This window comes from Pristiophorus japonicus, chromosome 17 (assembly GCF_044704955.1).
Source record: "Pristiophorus japonicus isolate sPriJap1 chromosome 17, sPriJap1.hap1, whole genome shotgun sequence".
Lineage (NCBI taxonomy): Eukaryota > Metazoa > Chordata > Chondrichthyes > Pristiophoridae > Pristiophorus > Pristiophorus japonicus.
In genome coordinates, this window is record NC_091993.1 from 91,556,722 (window position 1) to 91,580,012 (window position 23,291).

A 23,291-nucleotide genomic window follows, 5' to 3' on the forward strand; every position below is an offset into this window, starting at 1 on the left:
GACAATTGGAGTGCTGAAGCAGCATTTCAGATGCCTGGGCCACGCTGGAGGCAGCCTACAATACCACCCTGAGCAGGTCACTGAGTTCATTGCGGACAGGAATTGCTAGATGGCACTGCTGGTCCACCTCAAGAGAGAGGGGAGGCAGAAGAGAAGGAGGAGGAGGAGGAAGAGGAGGACGAGGACCTTGAGGAGGACAATCAGCCTGGCGATGAACCCATGCCATCACGCCTTCCCCCCCCCCCCCCACACACCACAGGAGAAGCCCTGTGGTTGTTACGCAACTGCAAATCTGTTGTGTCAACAGCTCATAAATGAATGCTTTTCTTGAAGTTACGTTGATGACAGTTACATTTCATTACATTTCATCCTTGCCTGGCCATTGTTTGCAACCCTTGTATTGCTTGTTAACCTTCTGTTTGTAAAAGACTCTGCACAACAATTGTAAGTGTAATAACATTCTTTTATAATTTAACAAAATTGAAAAAAACTTATGTAATTTATAATTACATAATTGTTAAACGAAAAAAGCAACATAGTTTTAATTAAAAAAACGATTAACAGATACAAACATTGAAAACATTTAAAGAGAATAGAAACACCCATAACCCTCCCCCCCCCAAAAGAGTCAACAATTTTTGAATAGCAATTAAAATAACAATAACAACAACACCGCCCCCCCAACCAGGCAAAATTTCTACCTGCGGCCACCATTCCCTCTACCCCTCCCGAATCTTTACACACCCTTTCCCCCTCCCATTTCCCCCTGGTCCTACCCACATTTATTCCAAGACGTCTTGCAGTAGGTAGGGCACCATGAGCACTGCTGCTGTGGGGGCTGGGGGTGGGGGTGACAGTGGCAGAGTCATTTCTTGGGATCCCGGAGAAGAATCAGTATTTGAAAACCCGGCTCCAGAGTCAGAAGCAATTGCTTTCTCCTGATTCTCAGCAGCTGCTGGCATAGGTGGTATGGCACCTTGGGGTGCATTGCCATATACCGAGTCCATCGTTTGCCACATGGCATCGATGGAATCGGCAGCTCGCCGCATTACCGCAATCAGCTGTGCCATGTCGTCTGAATGATGAACTGAAAGCGTGACAATATTGCTGGTTAACCTACCTACTGCCTGGAGGAGCTCTCGACCAATGTCGCCGCTCACCCTAGACAGTGCTACCATGTCCAGGTTGACGTCTGTCTGTCTCTGAGCATGCCTACCTTGCCAAATCAATCTCCGCGGATTCAGCATAGGTGCTGGACCACTCGGTGTGCCCTGCTGCAAGCCGTTTGGACCCGCTACTTCCTTGGTTGAGGAATAGGTGACCACAGATAGATTGGACCCTTGAGTACCCTCCTCCAGATGTTGGGTTAAGGAGCTGGCTTGAGGCTCATCCAGATGATCCTCCTCTTTTGTGGTCTCCCCTCCGGTGGCGAGTACCACATGAAGTAGTCCGGGCGGCGCTCCAGGGGGCTCCAATGTTCTCCGCTGCTCATTGGCAATTAGAAAACATAATAAGAGAGGTTAGTAGAAAAGGGGAGGGCCAGGGTGACATGAGAATGCTTACACTACGCAGGCATATGTAGGAGGAGCAACACTACTGCATTAGATATCACCAAGAGATGTTACATTTAATTAACATAAACAGAATGTACAGAAACTGCATGGCATTATATAATAAGATTTCATGATCGCAGCATTAATTGCATTACATTGCATTACATAATTCATGCCGCTACAACCGGATCTGCACCACCATGGGTGGCTGAGTGATTATGGATCCCAATGAGGTCTGCGGCCTGCTCCGAGATCCGCGGCCTGCTCCGAGATCCATCAATTCAGCCAACTCTGCCGGCCATCCTCCCATGCACCGACGCTCCACGCGATTGGAAGATATCTTCTTTTGCAAAGATGACAAGAGCATGGTATAAGCTAGTTGCCCAGCTACTAGTACGGAACACACTTAGACATCCACAATTAGCCATCCCCAATGCTTTTCATCAATGTCCCATTAACGTTATATGTTAAATGTTATATGCTAATACTGTTAGGATGCAGTTGATGCATGATGAACACATCTAAGTTCAGAAAAGCAATATAATCAGATCGTGGATAGGAAGTAATGCGTGACACCAAGCTTACCAAGTTTAATTACAATCTGGTAGATTTACATTTTAAGTAATGAGTCAGTGCATGATTACAATTATTTAAGTTATTAAAGTTAGTACTTACTCTCGCAGATGCAACAAGGGCATTCCAGCACTTGCGGCACTGGCTCGGCTCCTGATAATCATGAGTGGCCGATGACACCACCTCGGCAATTTCCGCCCATATTCATTGGTAAACATTAGGGGAGGGATTTCCCATGCCCACCCCGGGTTAATTTACTCCATCTCATTTCAACCTCATGCACCAAGGCAGCGTTGGCCTCATTCGAAAAGTGCTTGGCCCTCTTCCTCCCTCCCACCTCAGCCTTCCCCACGTCACTCATCACTGTGTATTATAAATTGGTTATACCGTTTAAATTTGAATATTCAGCTCAGCCACTCTCTACTTGTTCTCTGCCTGTGTCACTCTCTCTCTCTCCTCCTCCCTTTCTTTTCTGCGCATGCGCAGGTGACCCCTGAACCTCCGAATCGTGGGAAAAGTGAAGTGCAGAAAAAAAATTGCACATGCGTAGAATGGCCATTGTTAGGGATGCCAGCCTTGCATGACAAAAAAGACCGCTACCACCCACCAACTATCACTACCGCTCCGGCCCCCAAAAAAGCCGAAACAAATGATATTTCGGAGGTTCGTAAAAGTGGGACATCTACTACCGTCGGAAATACAGTCCATATATGGGCAGTAGTGATAGAAGTGGAAAGTCTAGCCTTCCTGTTACACTCTGCTTATTTTTACCCAAATCGCTACACTGTTCTATTGCATTGACCTTTCTCTTCAGATATCTAAATTCCCTCTCACCTAACCCCTTCCCACTCCATTTTTTTCATTTAAAGCCCTCTCTACAGCACTAGTTATTCGATTCACCAGGATGCCCATGGCGACAGAACAACTCCCTCTTTCCCCAGTACTGGTGCCAGTGCCCATGAATTGAAACCCCTTCTTCCCACACCACTCTTTGAGCCACGCATTTAACTCTCTGTCCCTGCTTGACCCTATGCCAATTTACACGTGGCTCAGGTAGATTATTACCCTTGAGGTTCTGCTTATTAATTTAGACCCTAGCTCCTCAAACTCCCTCATTCTTAGTTCTACCTATGTCATTGGTTTCTACATGGACCACGACAACTGGATCCTCCCCTCCTACTCCAAGTTCTTCTCCAGCCGTGAGGAGATATCCTTAACCCTGGCACTGAGCAGGCAACACAACCTCCGGAACTCCCTGTCGCAGATGCAGAGAACAGTATCTATCCCCCTGACTCTACTGTCCCCTACCATTACCACATTCCTTCTCCCCCTACTTGGATAGCCCCCTGTACCATGGTGCCGTGGTTAGTTTGCCCAACCTCCCTGCAGTCCTTTTCTTCATCCATACAGGGAGCAAGTACCTCATACCTGTTGGATAGGGTCAAGGGCTGAGGCTCCTCCATCACTGCATCCTGAATCCCCATACCTTCCTGTCTCACAGTCACACCCTCCTGTCCCTGACCATTGATTAACGCTGAGTACCATTGAACCTTAAGGATGTGACTGCCTCCTGGAGCAAAATGTCCAGGGAACTCTCTCCCTCCCTGATGCACCGCAATGTCTGCAGCTTGTACTCCAGCTCAACAACTCTGAGCCGAAGTTCCTTGAGTTGCAAACACTTACTGCAGATGTGGTTGCTCGGGATCGCAATGCTCTCCACCACCTCCCACATGCTGCAGTTATGACACACCATCTGCACATTTTTGACCGAAAAGCCCCACCCCCTGTAAAGCTCCGCCCCCTGTAAAGCTCCGCCCCCTCCCGGCCGAATCATTCCATGAACGTGGTGCCGAGAAGCAGGACCTGAGGCCCTGATTCTCTCACTCTCCGGCCGGCCTGGGCCCCGATGGTGAAAGTCCTGGGCCTTGATAGCGAGAGAGGCTGGAGGGTGGGAGAGAGACTGGGGAGGAAAGAGAGAGGGAGGCTGGTGGAGAGAGAAAGAGACAGAGAGAGAGACTGGGGAGGAGAGAGAGAGAGAGGCTGGGGGAGAGAGAGAGAGAGAGAGAGAGAGACAGAGAGACTGGAGGGGAGAGAGAGAGAGGCTGAGGGAGCGAGACAGAGGCTGAGGGGAGAGTGAGAGGATGGGGGGACAGAGAGAGAGACTGGGGAGAGAGAGAGCTTGGGTAGAGAGTGAGAGACACAGGTGGGTGGGGGGGGGTGGTGGGGGAGAGGGGTCGGAGGGGAGAGAGGGAACTCAGGGAAGATGGATAACGTTCTTCCAACTCCCTACAAGAGACATTGTTGGAGTGGATGATATCCAGAAGTCACAACATTGTCACCATTCACTTCATACCTGATAAACCTGTTAACAATCTGCACACAATGCCTGCCTCATCTATGGTGGGGGGGGGGCGGCGAGGGCAGGAGAGGATGCACTTGCGTGGGGGTAAGGCACTTCGGCTGGGGGAGAGATGCACTTGGACTGGGGTAAGGCACTTCGGCTGGCCCTTGCAGTCTTCTGAGGAGCTCTGTCCTCTGTTGCTTCAGGAAGTCAAAGTGGATCAAGTTACAATTTGCAAAGTCAGTGAGACCTTGGGATGGGCGGTTCCAGTTACACAGTCCAGTAAAACTTCAGGTTGTGGCTTATCCTCCAAGGGGACCAATCATTGACAAATGGTGGAGCATGGTGGCCATTTTTGCAGTACAAATAAACGCGTCCTTTTATTTATGAATTAATTAGTTAAATCTTTGATTCAATCAATATATTTTAGTTTTGTTTAATTATTTTATGTTTTAAGTTATTAATTTAATAAGTACGAGCAAGTTACAGTTTCTCAGCTCTTAATTTAACCCCCATCTATAACTTAGAAAGCAAAGAAAAGCTATAATACTCACCAACCAATCACTGCTCTCCTGTGACATCACTCTTTGATTTTTTTTGTTGTTTCTGAATTGGAGCCCCCTGCTCTGCATCTTCCAGTCTCTACGCTCTCGCTCCGCTCCACATCTTTCAGTCTCCCCGCTCTGCTTCTTCTGGTCTCGGGCCTCCTTTCTTCCCGTTCTCGTTCCGTTCCACATCTTCCGGTCTTGGGCCTCTTGTCTCCTCTCTTTCGTTCCGCTCCCGCTTCTTCCCGTCATTGAACAGACCTAATGATCATTGAATGTTTTGAGGCACTGGATCCATGTCCTCCTCACCATATCCCTGCTGCTGATCTCCTCTGCGATCTCTAACCATGCCTTCTTAGTATCTCTGGCTAGTCCTTTTGGTCATTTGCAGGGAAATGGACCTCCCTGCATGCTCTTACTCCCTGGATCAGCACTTCCAGGGCGGCATCTGGGAATTTCGGTGTTGCCTTCTGTCATTGTGGCTTCATGACCCACAGAAATCTCAATATTTTTCAGCAATGTGTAGCTCTTCAAAGCACCTTGAACACTTCTCCAGCAATCTTCAAATGAGATGTATTCAAGGCTGCTTTAAATATCCGCACTGAAAACGAGTCATTGGTGATATTATCATACCCACTCCATTTAACTGAGCTGGGAAACCGGTATGGCTCTTTCAATTGGTGCAATTAAGTTCAACGGCAGTGCAGAGCGCGCTGTTGAAATCTTCGGGATGGCGACCCGCTACACAGCCCGCATGCCCCTGACTCGACTCCAAGGTAAAGATTCCGGCCAAAGTCTATGTAACATAGCAACAAATGTTAGTGGGAGTTGTGTACAGAAAACGCTAGTGGGAGTTGTGTACAGACCACCAAACAGTAGTAGTGAGGTTGGAGACAGCATCAAACAAGAAATAAGGGATGTGTGCAGTAAAGGTACAGCAGTTATCATGGGCAACTTTAATCTACATATTGATTGGGCTAACCAAACTGGTAGCAATGCGGTGGAGGAGGATTTCCTGGTGTGTATTAGGGATGGTTTTCTAGACCAATATATCGAGGAACCAACTAGAGAGCTGGCCATCCTAGACTGGCTGATGTGTAATGAGAAGGGACTAGTTAGCAATCTTGTTGTGCGAGGCCCTTTGGGGAAGAGTGACCATAATATGGTAGAATTCTTTATTAAGGTGGAGAGTGACACAGTTAATTCGGAAACTGAACTTAAGGAAAGGTAACTTTGACAGTATGAGGGGTGAATTGGCTAGAATAGACTGGCAAAGGATATTTAAAGGGTTAACAGTGGATAAGCAATGGCAAACATTTAAAAATCACATGGATGAACATCAGCAATTGTACATCCCTGTCTGGAATAAAAATAAAACGGGGAAGATGGCTCAACCGTGGCTAATAAGGGAAGTTAAGGATAGCGTTAAAATCAAGGAAGAGGCAAATAAATTGGCTAGAAAAAGCAACAAATCTGAGGACTGGGAGAAATTTAGAATTCAACAGAGGAGGACTAAGGGTTTAATTAAGAGGGAGAAAATAGAGTATGAGAGGAAGCTTGCCAGGGAACATAAAAACTGACTTGAAAAGCTTCTATAAATATGTGAAGAGAAAAAGATTAGTGAAGACAAATGTAGGTCCCTTTCAGGTGAATTTATAATGGGGAACAAAGAAATGGCAGACCAATTGAACCAATACTTCGGTTCTGTCTTCAAGAAGGAAGACACAAATAACCTTCCGAATGTACTAGGCGACAGTGGGTCTAGTGAGAAGGAGGAACTGAAGGATATCCTTATTAGGCGGGAAATTGTGTTCGGGAAATTGATGGGATTGAAGGCCGATAAATCCCCGGAGCTGATAGTCTGCATCCTAGAGTACTTAAGGAAGTGACTCTAGAAATAGTGGATGCATTGGTGATCATTTCCCAACAGTCTATCGACTCTGGATCAGTTCCTATGGACTGGAGGGTAGCTAATGTAACACCACTTTTTAAAAAAGGAGGGAGAGAGAAAACGGGTAATTATAGACCGGTTAGCCTGACATTAGTAGTGGGGAAAATGTTGGAATCAATCATTAAGGATGAAATAGCAGCGCATTTGGAAAGCAGTGACAGGATCGGACCAAGTCAGCATGGATTTATGAAGGGGAAATCATGCTTGACGAATCTTCTGGAATTTTTTGAGGATGTAACTAGTAGAGTGGACAAGGGAGAACCAGTGGATGTGGTGTATTTGGACTTTCAAAAGGCTTTTGACAAGGTCCCGCACAAGAGATTGGTGTGCAAAATCAAAGCACAAGGTACTGGGGGTAATATACTGATGTGGATAGAGACCTGGTTGGCAGACAGGAAGCAGAGAGTCGGGATAAATGGGTCCTTTTCAGAATGGCAGGCAGTGACTAGTGGAGTGTCGCAGGGCTCAGTGCTGGGACCCCAGTTCTTTACAATGTACATTAACAATTTAGATGAAGGAATAGAGTGTAATATCTCCAAGTTTGCAGATGAGACTAAACTGGGTGGCGGTGTGAGCTGTGAGGAGGATGCTAAGAGGCTGCAGGGTGACTTGGACAGGTTAGGTGAGTGGGCAAATACATGGCAGATGCAGTATAATGTGGATAAATGTGAGGTTATCCATTTTGGGGGCAAAAACACGAAGGCAGAATATTATCTGAATGACGGCAAATTAGGAAAAGGGAAGGTGCAACGAGACCTGGGTGTCATGGTTCATCAGTTACTGAAAGTGGATACGCAGGTACAGCAGGCGGTGAAGAAGGCAAATGGTATGTTGGCCTTCATAGCTAGAGGATTTGAGTATAGGAGCAGGGAGGTCTTACTGCAGTTGTACAGGGCCTTCATGAGGCCTCACCTGGAATATTGTGTTCGGTTTTGGTCTCCTAATCTGAAGAAGGACGTTCTTGCTATTGAGGGAGTGCAGCAAAGGTTCACCAGATTGATTCCAGGGATGGCTGGACTGTCATATGAGTTGAGACTGGATCAACTGGGCCTTTATTCACTGGAGTTTAGAAGGATGAGAGGGGATCTCATAGAAACGTTAAGATTCTGACGGAACTGGACAGGCTAGATGCGGGAAGAATGTTCCCGATATTGGAGAAGTCCAGTACCAGGGGACATAGTCTTAGGATAAGGGGTATGCCATTTAGGACTGAGATGAGGAGAAACTTCTTCACTCAGAGAGTTGTTACCCTGTGTAATTTCCTGCCGCAGAGAGTTGTTGATGCCAGTTCATTGGACATATTCAAGAGGGAGTTAGACATGGCCCTTACGGCTAAGGGAATCAAGGGGTATGGAGAGAAAGCAGGAAAGGGGTACTGAGGGAATGATCTGCCATGATCTTATTGAATGGCAGTGCAGGCTCGAAGGGCCAAATGGCCTACTCCTGCACCTATTTGCTATGTTTATAAAACCCCAGCAATAATTGTTATACTACATTCTATTAGCAACTTACAAAATATTTCTCCCTCAATCAATATCACTAAAAACAGATTATCAGGTCAGTATCACATTGCTGTTTGTGGGAGCTTGCTGTGCGCACATTGGCTGCTGCACACCAGCGACTACACTTCAACAAGTACTTCATGGGCTGTAAAGAGCTTTGGAATGTCCGGGTGGCCGTGAAAGGCACTGTAGAAATGCATGTCTTTCTTTAAGGGTTTCTATTGCCATTCATCCTGAGGCTGGCTATAAGCAGAGATAAAATTCAATGAATTGAAATTCGTTCCAAAGTGTGCCGTCATGTTCAGTTAAGCACAGTGGAGCACTGAGTCAAATAGCCTATGGTATTGACACTAACGGAAGAAATTATTGATTTGAAAAGCATCAAGATATAAGTTTGCTGACCTGCAAAATGCCTGGAACTGTTCTCAGACACGATCTTGGATGAGTCAAGAACAGATCTTGCAGCAGTGAATCTTTACCATGTAAACATTGTCATGGTTCATTTTTACATCTCACAATGTCCTCAAACTGTAAAATATATTTCCAAGTGAGCACTCCGAGTGTTGCTATGGGCCGAAGGAGGCCATTCGCATATTGGAAAGGTTTGCAAATGATACAGCAGAAGCTTCATTCTTTGAATTTGATCTTTGACCTTGCTAATTGATTTATTAGTTGAGAGTATTGTATTAATCCTGGTCAACACAGAGAAGAGCCAAGTACATTTTGGCCTGAATTAAATTGAGTTTCTGTGGGCCCAAGTTTCCACCTGATTCGCGCCTGATTTTTAGGAGCAACTGGTGGAGAACGGACTATTTTAGAAATCGCAATTCTCCACATTTTTTTTTCTGCAGTTCTAGTCAGGTAGAACAGTTCTAGTTTAGAACAGAATTTTTTCTTCAAAAGGGGGCGTGTCCGGCCACTGACGCCTGATTTGAAAGTTTCCACAGTGAAAACGTACTCCAAACTAAAGTAGAATGGCGCCAGTGAAGATTTTTGTAGAACTGCAAAAACCTGTTCTACACATTAAAAAATCAGGCACAGGTTACAAATTAGGCGCCCAGAACGAGGTGGGGGGGAAGGGAACTCATTAAATTCGACAATAAATCCTTATTTATACTTCTACAAATATTATACAAAAAAATCCAACCTGAATAAACATTTATAAGCCAAGAAAAGATTAAATAAACCATCTTCCTACCTGTGTGAAAGTGCTTCAGCCAGGGAGAATTCTGCAGCTGTTCGTGCCGCTGAGCGAGAGAGGGAGGGAGAGAGAGAGAGAGGGGAGAGAGAGAAGGAAGGGGAGAAGGGGAGAAGGGGGGAGGGGAGGGGGAGGGGAGGGGGAGGGGGAGGGGATTCGGGGAAGAGAGGGGGGGGATCGGGGAATAGGAGCGGGTGTCGGGTCGGGGGGGGGGGAAGCAGGCCGCGGGTCGGGGGGGGAGCGGGTCTCGGGTCGGGGCGGGGGGGGGCGGAGAGCGGGTCTCGGGACGGGGGGGGGGCTGGGAGAGCGGGTCTCTGGTCTCGGGTGTCGGGGGGCGGGGGTGGGAGAGCGGGTCTTGGGGCGGGGGGGGCTGGGAGAGCGGGTCTCTGGTCTCGGGTGTCGGGGGGCGGGGGGGGAGAGCGGGTCTCGGGGCGGGGGGGGGCTGGGAGAGCGGGTCTCTGGTCTCGGGTGTCGGGGGGGGAGAGCGGGTCTCGGGGCGGGCGGGGAGAGCGGGTCTCTGGTGTCGGGGGGGGGGAGAGCGGGTGTCGGGTCGGGAGGAGGGGGGGAGCGGGTCTCGGGTTTCGGGGGTGGGGGGGGGGAGCGAGTGTCGGGTCTGGTCGGGCGGGGAGCAGGAGCTGGCCGTGGGAGGAGCCTCATTCACGCAGCCCCAGTGAGGCCATTGGGCCAGGGCTAGGGGCTGCGTGCTTCGGGCCCCTCCCACACAGTTCGGCGCCTGGAGCTACTGCACTTGCGTGCCGACTGTAGCGCGCATGTGCAGAGGTCCCGGCACTGTTTTCAGCGCAGGGACCTGGCTCCGCCCCCCCCACAGCTCGTGCCGGCTGCGCCGAGTGCCACAGCACCTGAAAGTCGGTGGAGAATACCGAGGATTTTTTTAGGCGCCGTTTTAGGCGCGAAAAACGGGCGCCCAGCTCGGAGGGGCGCCCGTTTTTTTTCTTGTGGAAACTTGGGCCCTGTAATTCATATATCCAGCAACAAAAAAATCTATGAGGAAAATAGAAACATTTGTCAGGCAACATAGTTGTTTCAGTGGCTACTGTCTGGTTAGCTCTCCGATACCATTACATCCCTTATTGGTATTGTGCATTGATTTTGTGTGTGAGACACTGAGGGCTACAGTATGGAACACACAGTACAATGGACAGTTACAACTGCTTGCATTTATTTAGCAACCCTCACGTTTAAAATAAATAATCTCAGAGCATTTTACAAGTGGGGTAAAGGTGGTCATCAAGCAAGAACAGAAGGAATTTGAGTGCAGAGGAGAAGCTGAAGGAGCTGTTGTCGAGATGGCTTTTAAGAAGTTTTCGAAAGCAGGCTAGAGGGGTAGCAAAACCAAATAGTTTTGCAAGAAGTTTTTGAAGGCATAGACATAATGGCTGAAATTTTGTAGCTGAAAGATGGTTTGTCTTCCTCTTAGTATTGCCAACTTCTCATCAAGCTGCAGCTTTTAAGATTGAGCCAAGGCAATCAGGAATGTAGGTCTACAGTGCCCAGGCAGCAATACAAGTCCATGGAAGGAAAAAGCGCTTGCAACTTGCCAAGTCCATTTGAACATTTCTCAACTGTTATTTAAATATTTTAAATCAAATGCCTTTTAATATTTAATCTCATAATATGCAGGGTAATTGAAAATGTGAACGAGTCATCTAAATAACAGGAAAACTGCCGGGTGACATGTTTAAATAAAATAGCTTACCATCATCCTGCACTCCATGATGTGAAATGGACGCGTGTCCAGACCTTTTAGTGGTTGTTTCTCTGCTTCTCAAATTTTTAAAAAGGTTATATTTGATTTGCAAAAGGCCTTTTTACAGTCATTTGGAGAAGAAGACGAGCCTGGAATTTTATTATGAAAGAATGTTCCCCAAACCCCCCTACCACGGGGAGGACAGTTTCTTGTCTGTCTGAATTTATGATTTCTATCGCGACCGGCTGTGCGGGTTCAGTGATAAATCTACTTATAAGAACATAAGAACATAAGAAATAGGAACAGGAGTAGGCCATACGGCCCCTCGAGCCTGCTCCGCCATTTAATACGATCATGGCTGATCTGATCATAGACTCAGCTCCACTTTCCTGCCCGCTCCCCATAACCCCTTATCCCCTTATCGTTTAAGAAACTGTTTATTTCTGTCTTAAATTTATTCAATGTCCCACCTTCCACAGCTCTCTGAGGCAGTGAATTCCACAGATCCACAACCCTCTGAGAGAAGAAATTTTTCTTCATCTCAGTTTTAAATGGGCAGCCCCTTATTCAAAGATCATGCCCTCTAGTTCTAGTCTCCTCCATCAGTGGAAACATCCTCTCTGCATCCACCTTGTCAAGCCCCTTCATAATCTTATACGTTTCGATAAGATCACCTCTCATTCTTCTGAATTCCAATGAGTAGAGGCCCAACCTACTCAACCTTTCCTCATAAGTCAACACCCTCATCTTCGGAATCAACCTAGTGAACCTTCTCTCAACTGCCTCCAAAGCAAGTATATCCTTTCGTAAATATGGAAACCAAAACTGCATGCAGTATTCCAGGTGTGGCCTCACCAAAACCCTGTATAGCTGTAGCAAGACTTCCCTGCTTTTATACTCCGTCCCTTTGCAATAAAGGCCAAGATTCCATTGGCCTTCCTGATCACTTGCTGTACCTGCATACTATCCTTTTGTGTTTCATGCACAAGTACCCCCAGGTCCCACTGTACTGCAGCACTTTGCAATCTTTCTCCATTTAAATAATAACTTGCTCTTTGATATTTTTCTGCCAAAGTGCATGACCTCACACTTTCCAACATTATATTCCATCTGCCAAATTTTTGCCCACTCACTTAGCCTGTCTATGTCCTTTTGCAGATTTATTTGTGTCCTCCCCCACATTGATTTTCCTCCCGTCTTTGTATCGTCAGCAAACTTGGCTATGTTACACTCAGTCCCTTATTCCAAGTCGTTAATATAGATTGTAAATAGTTGGGGTCCCAACACTGATCCCTGCGGTCCCACTAGTTACTGGCTGCCAACCAGAGAATGAACCATTTATCCCGACTCTCTGTTTTCTGTTAGTTAGCCAATCCTCTATCTATGCTAATATATTACCCCCAACCCCGTGAACTTTTATCTTGTGCAGTTACTGTTTATGTGGCACCTTGTCAAATGCCTTCTGGAAGTCCAAATACACCACATCCACTAGTTCGCCTTATCCACCCTGTTCGTTACATCCTCAAAGAATTTCTGCAAATTTGTCAATCTTGTCTTCCCTTTCATAAATCCATGCTGATTCTACCTGACCAAATTTTGCTTTTCCAAATGTCCTGCTACTCCTTCTTTAATAATGGACTCCAACATTTTCCTAACCACAGATGTTAGGCTAACTGGTCCATAGTTTCCTGCTTTTTGTCTGCCTCCTTTTTTAAATAGGGGCATTACATTTGCAGTTTTCAAAGCTGCTGGGGCCTCCCCAGAGTCCAGGAAATTTTGGTAAATTACAACCAATGCATCCACAATCCCTGCCACTATTTCTCTTAAGACGCTAGGATGCAAGCCATCAGGCCCAGGGGATTTATGTGCCTTTAGTCCCATTATCTTACTGAGTACTATCTCCTTAGTGATTGTGATTGTATTAAGTTCCTCCCCTGCTATAGCCCCTAGACTATCCACTGTTGGGATATTGTTAGTGTCCTCTACAGTAAAGACTGATACAAAATATTTGTTCAGAGTTTCTGCCATCTCCATGTTCCCCATTACTAATTCCCCGGTCTCGTCCTCTAAGGGACCGACATTTACTTTAGCCACTCTTTTCCTTTTTATATACCTATAGAAACTCTTGCTATCTGTTTTTATATTTTGTGCTAGTTTACTTTCAAAGTCTATCTTCCCTTTCTTAATCAATTTTTTAGTCATTCTTTGCTGGCTTTTAAAAGCTTCCCAGTCTTCTGTCCGCCCACTAGTTTTGTCCACTTTGTATGCCCTTGTTTTTAATTGGATACCATCCTTTATTTCTTTTGTTAGCCACGGATGGCTATCTTTTCTCTTACACCCTTTCCTCCTCATTGGAATATATTTTTCTTGAGAGTTGTGAAATATCTCCTTAAAGGTACACCACTGTTCATCAACTGTCCTACACTTTAATCTATTTTCCCAGTCTACTTTAGTCAACTCTGCCCTCATACCTTCATAGTCTCCTTTATTTAAGTTTAGTATGCTGGTTAGAGATCCAACTTTTTCACCCTCCATCTGAAGTTGAAATTTAGTCATGCTATGATCACTCATTCCGAGGGGATCCTTTACAAGAGATTGTTTATTAATCCTGTCTCATTACACAGGACCAGATCTAAGATAGCCTGCCCCCTGGTTGGTTCCGTTACATACTGCTCAAGATACCCATCCCTTATGCACTCTATGAACTCCTCCTCAAGGCTATCCTGAGCAATTTGTTCTCATCAACCCCCCTTCCATTCATAATTTGGGTTCAGTTTTGTTCTCTTTTTTTCTGTCCTTCACTCCTGTAGCCATTAGGCTGGATTTTCGACTTTCAGGGTTTTTCAGTGAAAACAGTAGCGATACACGAAACTTACTGTTTTCGCTGCACTACCGTTTTTAGGCTGAACTTTCGGCCTTTACCTTTGCGACAGGGGTGCATTGGTAAGGCGAGTTTCAGCAACTTTAATCCGGGGTCGTTTGCACTGTGAGAGAGGCCTTGGGAGGGGGAAAAAATTCCCCAAAACATTTACAAGACCTTAACTAACTAATCGCTGCGAAAAACTAAAAAAATAAGAACTTTAACTTACCTTTTTTGCAGGTTTTCGTACTTACTGCTACAGGCAGGGCTGCACTGACAGGTTTGACCTGTCGCTATTCTGGGTGCGACGTACGGGTCGGGAGAGTGCCGAAAATCAATCGCAAATGCAATTCCGTTGTTTCAGGTCGGTGCACCTCTCCCCCGCGGTACTTGGAAGCGCCGCTGCAAACAGGTACCCGAGGATCCCGCCCGAGCTTTGCGGCCGGGTTTTCGCCACGGAGGGTCAAATCGCGGAGAAAATCCAGTCGCAAAGCTCTCGAAAATCAGGCCCATTATGTTTTACTTGGGTGACCGCTTTGCAGAACATCTCCGTTCAGTCCGCAAACGTGACCCCGAGCTTCCTGTCGCCTGTCACTTTAATTCTCCACCCCACTCCCACTCTGACTTCTCTGTCCTCGGTCTCCTCCTGTTCCAATGAAGCTCAATGTAAGCTCGAGGAACAGTACCTCATCTTTCGATCAGGCACTTTACAGCCTTCTGGACTCAACATCAAGTTCAACAATTTCAGATCATAACCACTGCTACCTTTTTTTCGGACGGCAGCAGTTGATGATTCTGTCATTCTCATTTACTCCTCTTCTGGACCCATCTTTTGTTTCTTTACTTGTCCCATTACCTTGCATCATCATCCCTTTTGTCATTTAATCTCTCCTGTCTTCCACCCTATCACAGACCTTCCCTTTTGTTCTTTCCTCCCCTCCCCCTTTCCCTGCCTCTGTACTGGCTTAAAACCTGTTACGTCCCTAACTTTTTCCAGTTTGTACGAAAGGTCATGGACCTGAAACGTTAACTCTCTCCACAGATGCTGCCTGACCTGCTGAGTATTTCCAGTATTTTCTGTTTTTATTTCAGATTTCCAGCCTCTGCAGTATTTTCCATTTGTATCATTTACTGAAGTCTGGGTTGCTGTTACCATTCTTCCAGCCTTACGACTATTCCTATTATGTGAATGTAGACAGTGAGCGTTGGTAAGTTATTCAACCGTGGAGAGCATCACAGTCAAGAATCCTGTTGTCACCTGCCATTCCCGCATGCTCACTTTCCTGCAGAGGCAAGTGGCCAGTGTTCAGGAGCAGTAACATTGAATTGCTTTTTCTCTCCTTCTCAGTAGCTCAGGAACACTCAGACCAATTGTAGATCAGCTAATTCAGTACGACATTGGGGTAATGCGTTGCACTTATATAGTGCCTTTAATATAGCAAAACATCCCAAGGCACTTCACAGGAGGGTTATCAAACAAAATTCGACTGTTCACTCAATTGTTACCTGGGATAAGAGGCTTGTCCTATGAGGAGAGATTGATTAGATTGGGCCTATACTTGAACTTACCTCCTCACTTTCCAATTATTTTCCTTCAAATTCACCTTTCTTATTCAATTGATATTTAGTCCTAAATCTTAATCCAATTTAAATTCATTATGCTAAACCAGCCTGCTTAGTTCAATTCTCTAGCCCTGTCTCTATTTTGCCGGAATAACTTTTGGCTCCCTGGATTCAAAAGTAGTTCCCACCCTAAAGACATCAAGAGTATGGGCCCGATTTTGGTGGACTCACCGCCGGCTGCCGTTGAGTTTTCTCGGCGGTCTCCATGGTTTCTGGATGCTCTCCCCTCCGAGCGAATTTGGTGAGGTCCTCACACTGGCAGGGATAGAGGACCGCCGGGGAGCATGCGCCGGCATGCAACACCGACAAAAGTCCTCCTGCCCGCTGAGTCCCAAGTTTGGTCCGGGCGGTCCTCCACTCCAGCGTGGAAGCAGGTCTTACATGAACGGTAAGTATGAAGACCTGCAAAAAATGGTTAGTGCACTTTTCTTTATTTCTGTTGCAGGGATTTTGGTCGATGGTGTCCTCTGAAGGATTTCTGGTGTTTTTTTTATTGTTTTGAAAACGTTTTATTTTCGCGTTCGCCCTCCCTGGGCCCGACTCTATCCTCGGCGGTACTTTGCCGAGGATCGCATTTGCCGCCCAGAATGGGATCTACCGCCCGCTGCCACCCAGAATTGGCGTGTAAGGCCCATTTTTTCCGTCGGGCGGTTTTACCCACAGTTTTTCACGGAACTTCCACCCAAAGTAGCGTCAGGATCTCAGCGGTCCTTTCCGACGGTACTTGGGCGGAACTTAGGTCTCACCAAACTCGGGCCCTATGTTTGCTCATGGTGTTAGTTTTTAATGAAGCTCACCTTCAATTCACAAATTAGCTGCCAGGATTGAGGTCAGCATTTGGGCTCCAATCTTGTTGATCATCTAGATGGGTGTTACCTCTCATCTTTCATTTTTTTCTTACCCAGGAATGCAAGGGTGGTTGGTCATCAAATATCTGAATGTGTCCTATTCAGGACCATTTGGTTGTAGACTCTTACTAGTGGTCATTTATGCAAACAATTTAGTTGTATATCCACCTGCCTATTTATTTAATATTAAAAAGGAGTTAATGATTTGCAGAGTTAAACATTTTAGGCCATCCCATAATATACGTTAACTAAAATGTTTTTGTGGAGCGAGGATTGTTGCTAAGATTCGGAGATTAGGAAGAAAATGGCATCAGAACAAGCAGATGGTTCAGAATTTATATTTTCACATACGAATAGCGAACTTGTAATATCTACCAATTGTTGTTTAAGTGCATCTATCTCATAATTGGGCTTATCACACTCCTTTTATTTTATGTAAAGTCAGAGGGGTAGATTTTCACTGGTGCTGCTGAATGGAAACAGGGAGAAAGCAGCTCTAAAGTTGTGTGGTTCTCCCCCCTCCCCATGAATCAACGACCCCCAACCCCACCACCACCTTACTTCCCAGACTGACCTTCATCCAATTGCCCAGAGCTGACAGGCTGCCTCAGGGCTCTAGTATTCTGTCCGCAGCTGACTGGCTCAAAGGTAATGAGGTTTGGCCCTCAAAATGGATTGTCTCCCATCAGGACAATCAGCCGGGGTGTATAACAAGTGTACGATCCACCTCTATCTATTTTATGCACATGCTGATGTTGAAAGTTTCACCCTATATGTACAGTAAAAATGTGTTTTAATAACATGGCATCAAAATGAAGGAAACTCTTTTTAATAGATCTTTATTTTTTCATATTCACAAAATGGATAAATTAATATGTTCTCAACATCTCCAACAGATGAAGATGCCTCCAGTCTATTTTGGTTCATAAGTTGTATTTGAACAGTTAGTGAATTGAATTATGAGTATTATTTCATGTGCAGCTAAATTAATGTTTCAATATCTATTCATTAATCTTGTAACTTGGTATCTTGTTGATCGTGCTTGGTCAAATATTGGCACCGAAAAGTTGATTTCTTAAATATTTTCAAGGGTTGATGCTTTTGCTAAAATTGTTATTGGTCTTGGAAGTAACTTCTATAATTGCAATGTAATTACTTGTTTATGTCTGAATTATTAAACATTGAGCTTGAAATTCGGTTTTAGGTCATTGTGCTTTTATTCCGCCAAAAAAACCGCTATGACTCCGCTATGATTTCGAGGCCTAACATTCGGGAAAAATGGGAAAAAATGTGCCCAGCGGGAAAAATCGGCATTGCACGAGGATTCGCGGCGCAAACCGCGAATGTTTTGCAACTTTTCTCTGAGGCCGATACCGCTGCGAGTTGGGCCTGGGGGGGGCGGAAAACACATTTTTTCCTGCAAAAAACAAAAAATAACAAATCACAAAACATTCACAAGACCCTTTTCTAGCGAATCGCTGCAAAAGAATTTAAAAATAAAAACGTTAACTTACCTTTTTTGTAGGTTTTCATACCTACCATTGTTTCTGGGGCTGCAACGCAGGTTTTTCCCCAGTGTATTTTTGGTCCTATCTACGGGTCACCACTGAGCCAAAAATTGGCCGAAAGCGCTTTTTCCAGCCATGGGTAGTCCGCTCCTCAGCGGTATTTCAAAACCACCGTTGCAAGACTTCCGGGAATTTCCCGCCACACCGATTTCCGCACAAAATGGCAAAATACCGCTGAAAAACCCGGCGCAAGGTTGGTGAATTTCCATTGTCTTTAATTTTCTAATAGAGATGATTGTCAAGTTATCTTTTTTCTAAATTAACAATTGTGCCACTACTTGGCAACCATTTGGCAGAGCTGTGCACAGGTTCACGGGTTTTCTCTGATTTAGGAGTGGAATGAGATGGCAGTTCAGTATCACTGCACACATTCCGCATGCAGCACCCATAAGAGCCTGAAGGATAAATTGCTTCCAAAATTTCCCAATGATTTGCTAAGTTATTTGTGTGTAAATTCTCCCAACAACCATCATCATCATAGGCAGTCCCTCGGAATTGAGGAAGACTTGCTTCCATTCTAAAAATGAGTCCTTAGGTGGCTGAACAGTCCAATACAAAAACCACAGTCCCTGTCACAGGTGGGACAGATATTCCAACAATATAGTGACAAAGGGGCCAAGTTTCGGCCTGAGTTGCTCCTGTTTTTTTGGAGCAACTGGTTTAGAATGTAGTATCTTAGAAATTTGAATTCTCGGCATTTAGTTTGCTCCAGTTCTAGTCAGTTAGAACAGTTTCACTTTGGAACAGAATTCTTTTTTCAAAAGGGGGCGTGTCCGGCCACTTCCGCCTGTTTTCAAAGTTTAGGCAGTGAAAACTTACTCCAAACTAACTTAGAATGGAGTAAGTGAAGATTTTTGTACGTTCGAAAAAACCTTGTCTACACTTTAGAAAATCAGGCGCAGGTTACAAATTAGGCATGGGGGGGGGTTTAAAGGGAAGTTTACAAACATTAAACACTTCAGTTTTACAAATAAAGAGCCATCATCAATAATAAGTGATAAATACATCAATAAATCAACCAATAAATCAATCAAAAAAAATTAATAAAAAATAAAACAAATTTTTAAAAATCAATAAATAAAACATTTTCTACTTACCGACTGCTGCACCGGGAGTCCTCCAACAGCATGCTGGGACGGCCCCCCCAGTGTGTCTCTGTCAGTGTCTCATTCTCTGTCTGTCAGTGTCTGTGTTTCTGACAGCGAGGGGAGGGGAAGAAGGGGAGGGGGAGAAGGGGAGGGGGGAGGAGGGAGAGAGGGAGGGGGAGGAGGGAGAGGGGAGGGAGGTGGGGGAGGAGTGAGGTAGGGGAGGGGGGAGGAGGGAGGTGGGGGGGAGGAGGGGGGGTGGGAGGAGGAGAAGGAGGGGCGAGGAGAAGTGGGTGGAGGAGAAGGGGGAGGAGAGGGGGAGAAGGGGGAGGAGAGGGAGAAGAAGAGGAGAGGAGGGAGGGAGGGAGAGAGGAGGGTGGGATGGAGGAGGGAGGGAAGGAGAGAGGAGGGAGGGAAGGAGGGGGGAGAGGGAAGGAGAGGGGGTGAGGGAAGGAGAGAGGGAGGAGGGAAGGAGAGGGGGGGGAGGGAAGGAGAGAGGTGGGGGAGGGAAGGAGAGGGGGGGATGGAAGGAGAGAGGGGGGGAGGGAAGGAGAGAGAGGGGGGAGGGAAGGAGAGAGAGGGGGGAGGGAAGGAGAGAGAGGGGGGAGGGAAGGAGAGAGGGGGGGGAGGGAAGGAGAGAGGGGGGGAGGGAAGGAGAGGGGGGGGCGGGGGAGGGAAGGGAGAGAAGGAGGCTGAACGGCCGGGCCCAAAACCTTGGGCTGGATTTACAGGTAGGTGGCGTCGGGTCTCAGGGGGGGTCGTGGAGGTCCAGGGCGGGGGGAGGGGGGGGGGAGAGAGCGGGGGTCGGGTCCGGTCAGATGGGAGGAGCCTTATTCACGCAGCCCCAGTGAGGCCATTCGGCCAGGGCCCCTCCCACAGTTTTGGGCGCCTGGAGCTACTGCACATGCACGCCCACTGTAGTGCGCCTGTGCAGAGGTCCCGGCACTGTTTTCAGCGCAGGGACCTGGCTCCACCCCCTACAGCTCGTGCTGCGCTGCGCCCAGCTGCAAACGACCTGCATGGAGCCGCAGAATAGGTAAGTTTTTTTAGGTGCACTTTCTGGCGTGAAAAACGGGCGTCCAGGTCCGGGCTGCGCTGTTTTAGGCGCGGCCCGAAACTTGGGCCCAAAGAAGTTAGTTTTGCTCATATGAAACTCCTCTCTCCACTATTTAACACATTTGTGTATCCATTTAAAGTAAGCAGGTTATTAAATGCATTAAAATAGCACACAGAGAAATGTCGTTCAAACATGATTTGTAATATTTTGAAAATAAAATAGTGACTGCCTGCATGGAAAGTATTGGAACATGATTACCAATGAGTTGCTAATAACGTGAGTGACCTCCTTCATGTCAGTATATTTTGTTTTTGTTGCATTTTATGAATCTGAATTAGACTCATCAGTCAGGGTTTCAGACTGTCAAAACTTGCAACTGCAAAAGCATGAAAAAGAGGTCAAAAGACATAGTCTATTGGAGGATTTTCTTTTCAATGTACATTTTGGTAAATAAACATAACGCGACTAAAATGCTATTGTGTAAACAAAAGTAATTCTAGTTAGCGTACTCTATAAACCTGATCTGAATTTCAAAATAAATGGGTCAATACCTCCGCTAAATAGAGAGGAGAGAGGAATTTCAGACAAACGCATGCCCTCTGATATTGCTCTCTGTAATGCCTGGAGAATGCTCATTTTGTGGGTGCAAGAGAAATAAAAACTACTTGGGGTTTCCACCTCCTGCTAAGGGGCAGCCTCTGGGTCTGTGCCTGCAATAGGTGTAGGTCAGTGGGGGCTGAGGGCTCATTCCCAACCTCAATTTCTTCCTCTTGTGACTGACACCCATCTCCATTGATCCCAAAAAAGCTAACAATGAGCCTTGCAGCTCTGAGCTGTATTCTCCCCTCCGCCCTCTCCACACTGCAAACCCCCAGTGACATAATTATAATTTACCAAATTTGGTTGTAATTTATCAAAATTCCCTGGATTCTGGGAAGGTCCCAGCAGATTGGAAAACTGCAAATGTAACGCCCCTATTTAAAAAAGGAGGCAGACAAAAAGCAGGAAACTATAGACCAGTTAGCCTAACATCTGTGGTTGGGAAAATGTTGGAGTCCATTATTAGAGAAGCAGTAGCAGGACATTTGGAAAAGCAAAATTCGGTCAGGCAGAGTCAGCATGGATTTATGAAGGGGAAGTCATGTTTGCCAACTTTGCTGGAATTCTTTGAGGATGTAACGAACGGGGTAGATAAAGGGGAACCAGTGGATGTGGTGTATTTGGACTTTCAGAAGGCTTTGACAAGGTGCCACATAAAATGTTACTGCACAAGATACAAGTTCATGGGGTTGGGGGTAATATATTAGCATGGATAGAGGATTGGCTAACTAACAGAAAACAAAGAGTTAGGATAAATGGTTCATTCTCTGGTTGGCAATCAGTAACTAGTGGGGTGCCATAAGGATCAGTGTTGCGATCCCAACTATTTACAATCTATATTAATGACTTGAAAGAAGGGACTGAGTGTGACGTAGCCAATTTTGCTGATGTTACAAAGAAGGGAGGAAAAGCAATGTGTGAGGAGGACACAAAAAATCTGCAAAAGGACATACACAGTCGAAGTGAGTGGGCAAAAATTTGGCAGATGGAGTATAATGTTGGAAAGTGTGAGGTCATGCACTTTGGCAGAATAAATCAAAGAGCAAGTTATTATTTAAATGCAGAAGGATTGCAAAGTGCTGCAGTACAATGGGACCTGGGGGTACTTGTGCATTAAACACAAAAGGATAGTATGCAGGTACAGCAAGTGATCAGGAAGGCCAATGGAATCTTGGCCTTTATTGCAAAGGGACGGAGTATAAGAGCAGGGAAGTCTTGCTACAGCTATACAGGGTATTGATGAGGCCACACCTGGAATACTGCATGGAGATGAGGTGGTTGACTTATGAGAAAGGTTGAGTAGGTTGGGCCTCTACTCATTAGAATTCAGAAGAATGAGAGGTGATATTATCGGAATGTATAAGATTATGAGGAGGCTTGACAATGTGGATGCAGAGAGGATCTTTCCAATGATGGGGGAGACTAAAACTAGAGGGCATGATCTTAGAATAAGGGGCTGCCCATTTAAAACTGAGATTTGGAAAATTTCTTCTCTCAGAGGGTTGTAAATCTGTGGAATTCACTGCCTCAGAGAGCTGTGGAAGCTGGGACATTGAATAAATTTAAGACAGAAATAGACAGTTTCTTAAACAATAACGGCATAAGAGGTTATGGGGAGTGGGCAAGGAAGTGGAGCTGAGTCCATGATCGGATCAGCCATGATCTTATTGAATGGCGGAGCAGGCTCGAGGGGCCGTATGGCCTACTCCTGTTCCTATTTCTTATGTTCTTATATTCTTATAACATATTTATTCCTTTCAAAAAATATGTTGTTTTTGTTTAAATTTAGCTATGTGTTGGTTCACGAAAAGTTAACTTCCATGAGGTAATACATGTTAAAACATCTAATTGTAAGTGCGCCATCAAAATAGCAAATAGATATGTTTAGAAGTGGAAACATAGAAACATAGAAAATAGGTGCAGGAGTAGGCCATTCAATGAGTTCATGGCTGAACATGCAACTTCAGTACCCCATTCCTGCTTTCTCTCCATACCCCTTGATCCCTCTAGTAGTAAGGACTTCATCTAACTCCTTTTTGAATATATTTAGTGAATTGGCCTCAACAACTTTCTGTGGTAGAGAATTCCACAGGTTCACCACTCTCTGGGTGAAGAAGTTTCTCCTCATCTCGGTCCTAAATGGCTTACCCCTTATCCTTAGACTGTGACCCCTGGTTCTGGACTTCCCCAACATTGGGAACATTCTTCCTGCATCTAACCTGTCTAAACCAGTCAGAAATGTAAACGTTTCTATGAGGTCCCCTCTCATTCTTCTGAAC

General features: G+C 45.8%; 1 protein-coding gene across 1 annotated transcript; it reads right to left on the bottom strand.

Moving 5' to 3' along the window:
* Positions 1 to 782: 782 nt before the first annotated feature.
* LOC139228005 (uncharacterized) lies at positions 783 to 18,244 on the bottom strand. Its single transcript, XM_070859155.1, has 4 exons — positions 18,217 to 18,244; positions 18,022 to 18,119; positions 16,026 to 16,256; positions 783 to 1,484 (listed from the first exon to the last, which is right to left on the bottom strand). The coding sequence occupies exons 1-4, from the start codon at positions 18,242 to 18,244 to the stop codon at positions 783 to 785; spliced, it is 1,059 nt and encodes a 352-aa protein (XP_070715256.1).
* Positions 18,245 to 23,291: the final 5,047 nt, after the last annotated feature.

What these genes read in the sequence shown, in the direction of transcription:
- LOC139228005 (XM_070859155.1), bottom strand. Translation starts at nt 18,244, where the DNA reads ATGGTAGGTATGAAAACCTACAAAAAAG. An exon ending in TATGAAAACCTACAAAAAAG is followed by an intron (nt 18,120 to 18,216) that starts GTAAGTTAACGT and finishes TGTTTTTTGCAG; the next exon opens with GAAAAAATGTGTTTTCCGCC. An exon ending in AAACTCAACGGCAGCCGGCG is followed by an intron (nt 1,485 to 16,025) that starts GTGAGTCCACCA and finishes GCCAATGAGCAG; the next exon opens with CGGAGAACATTGGAGCCCCC.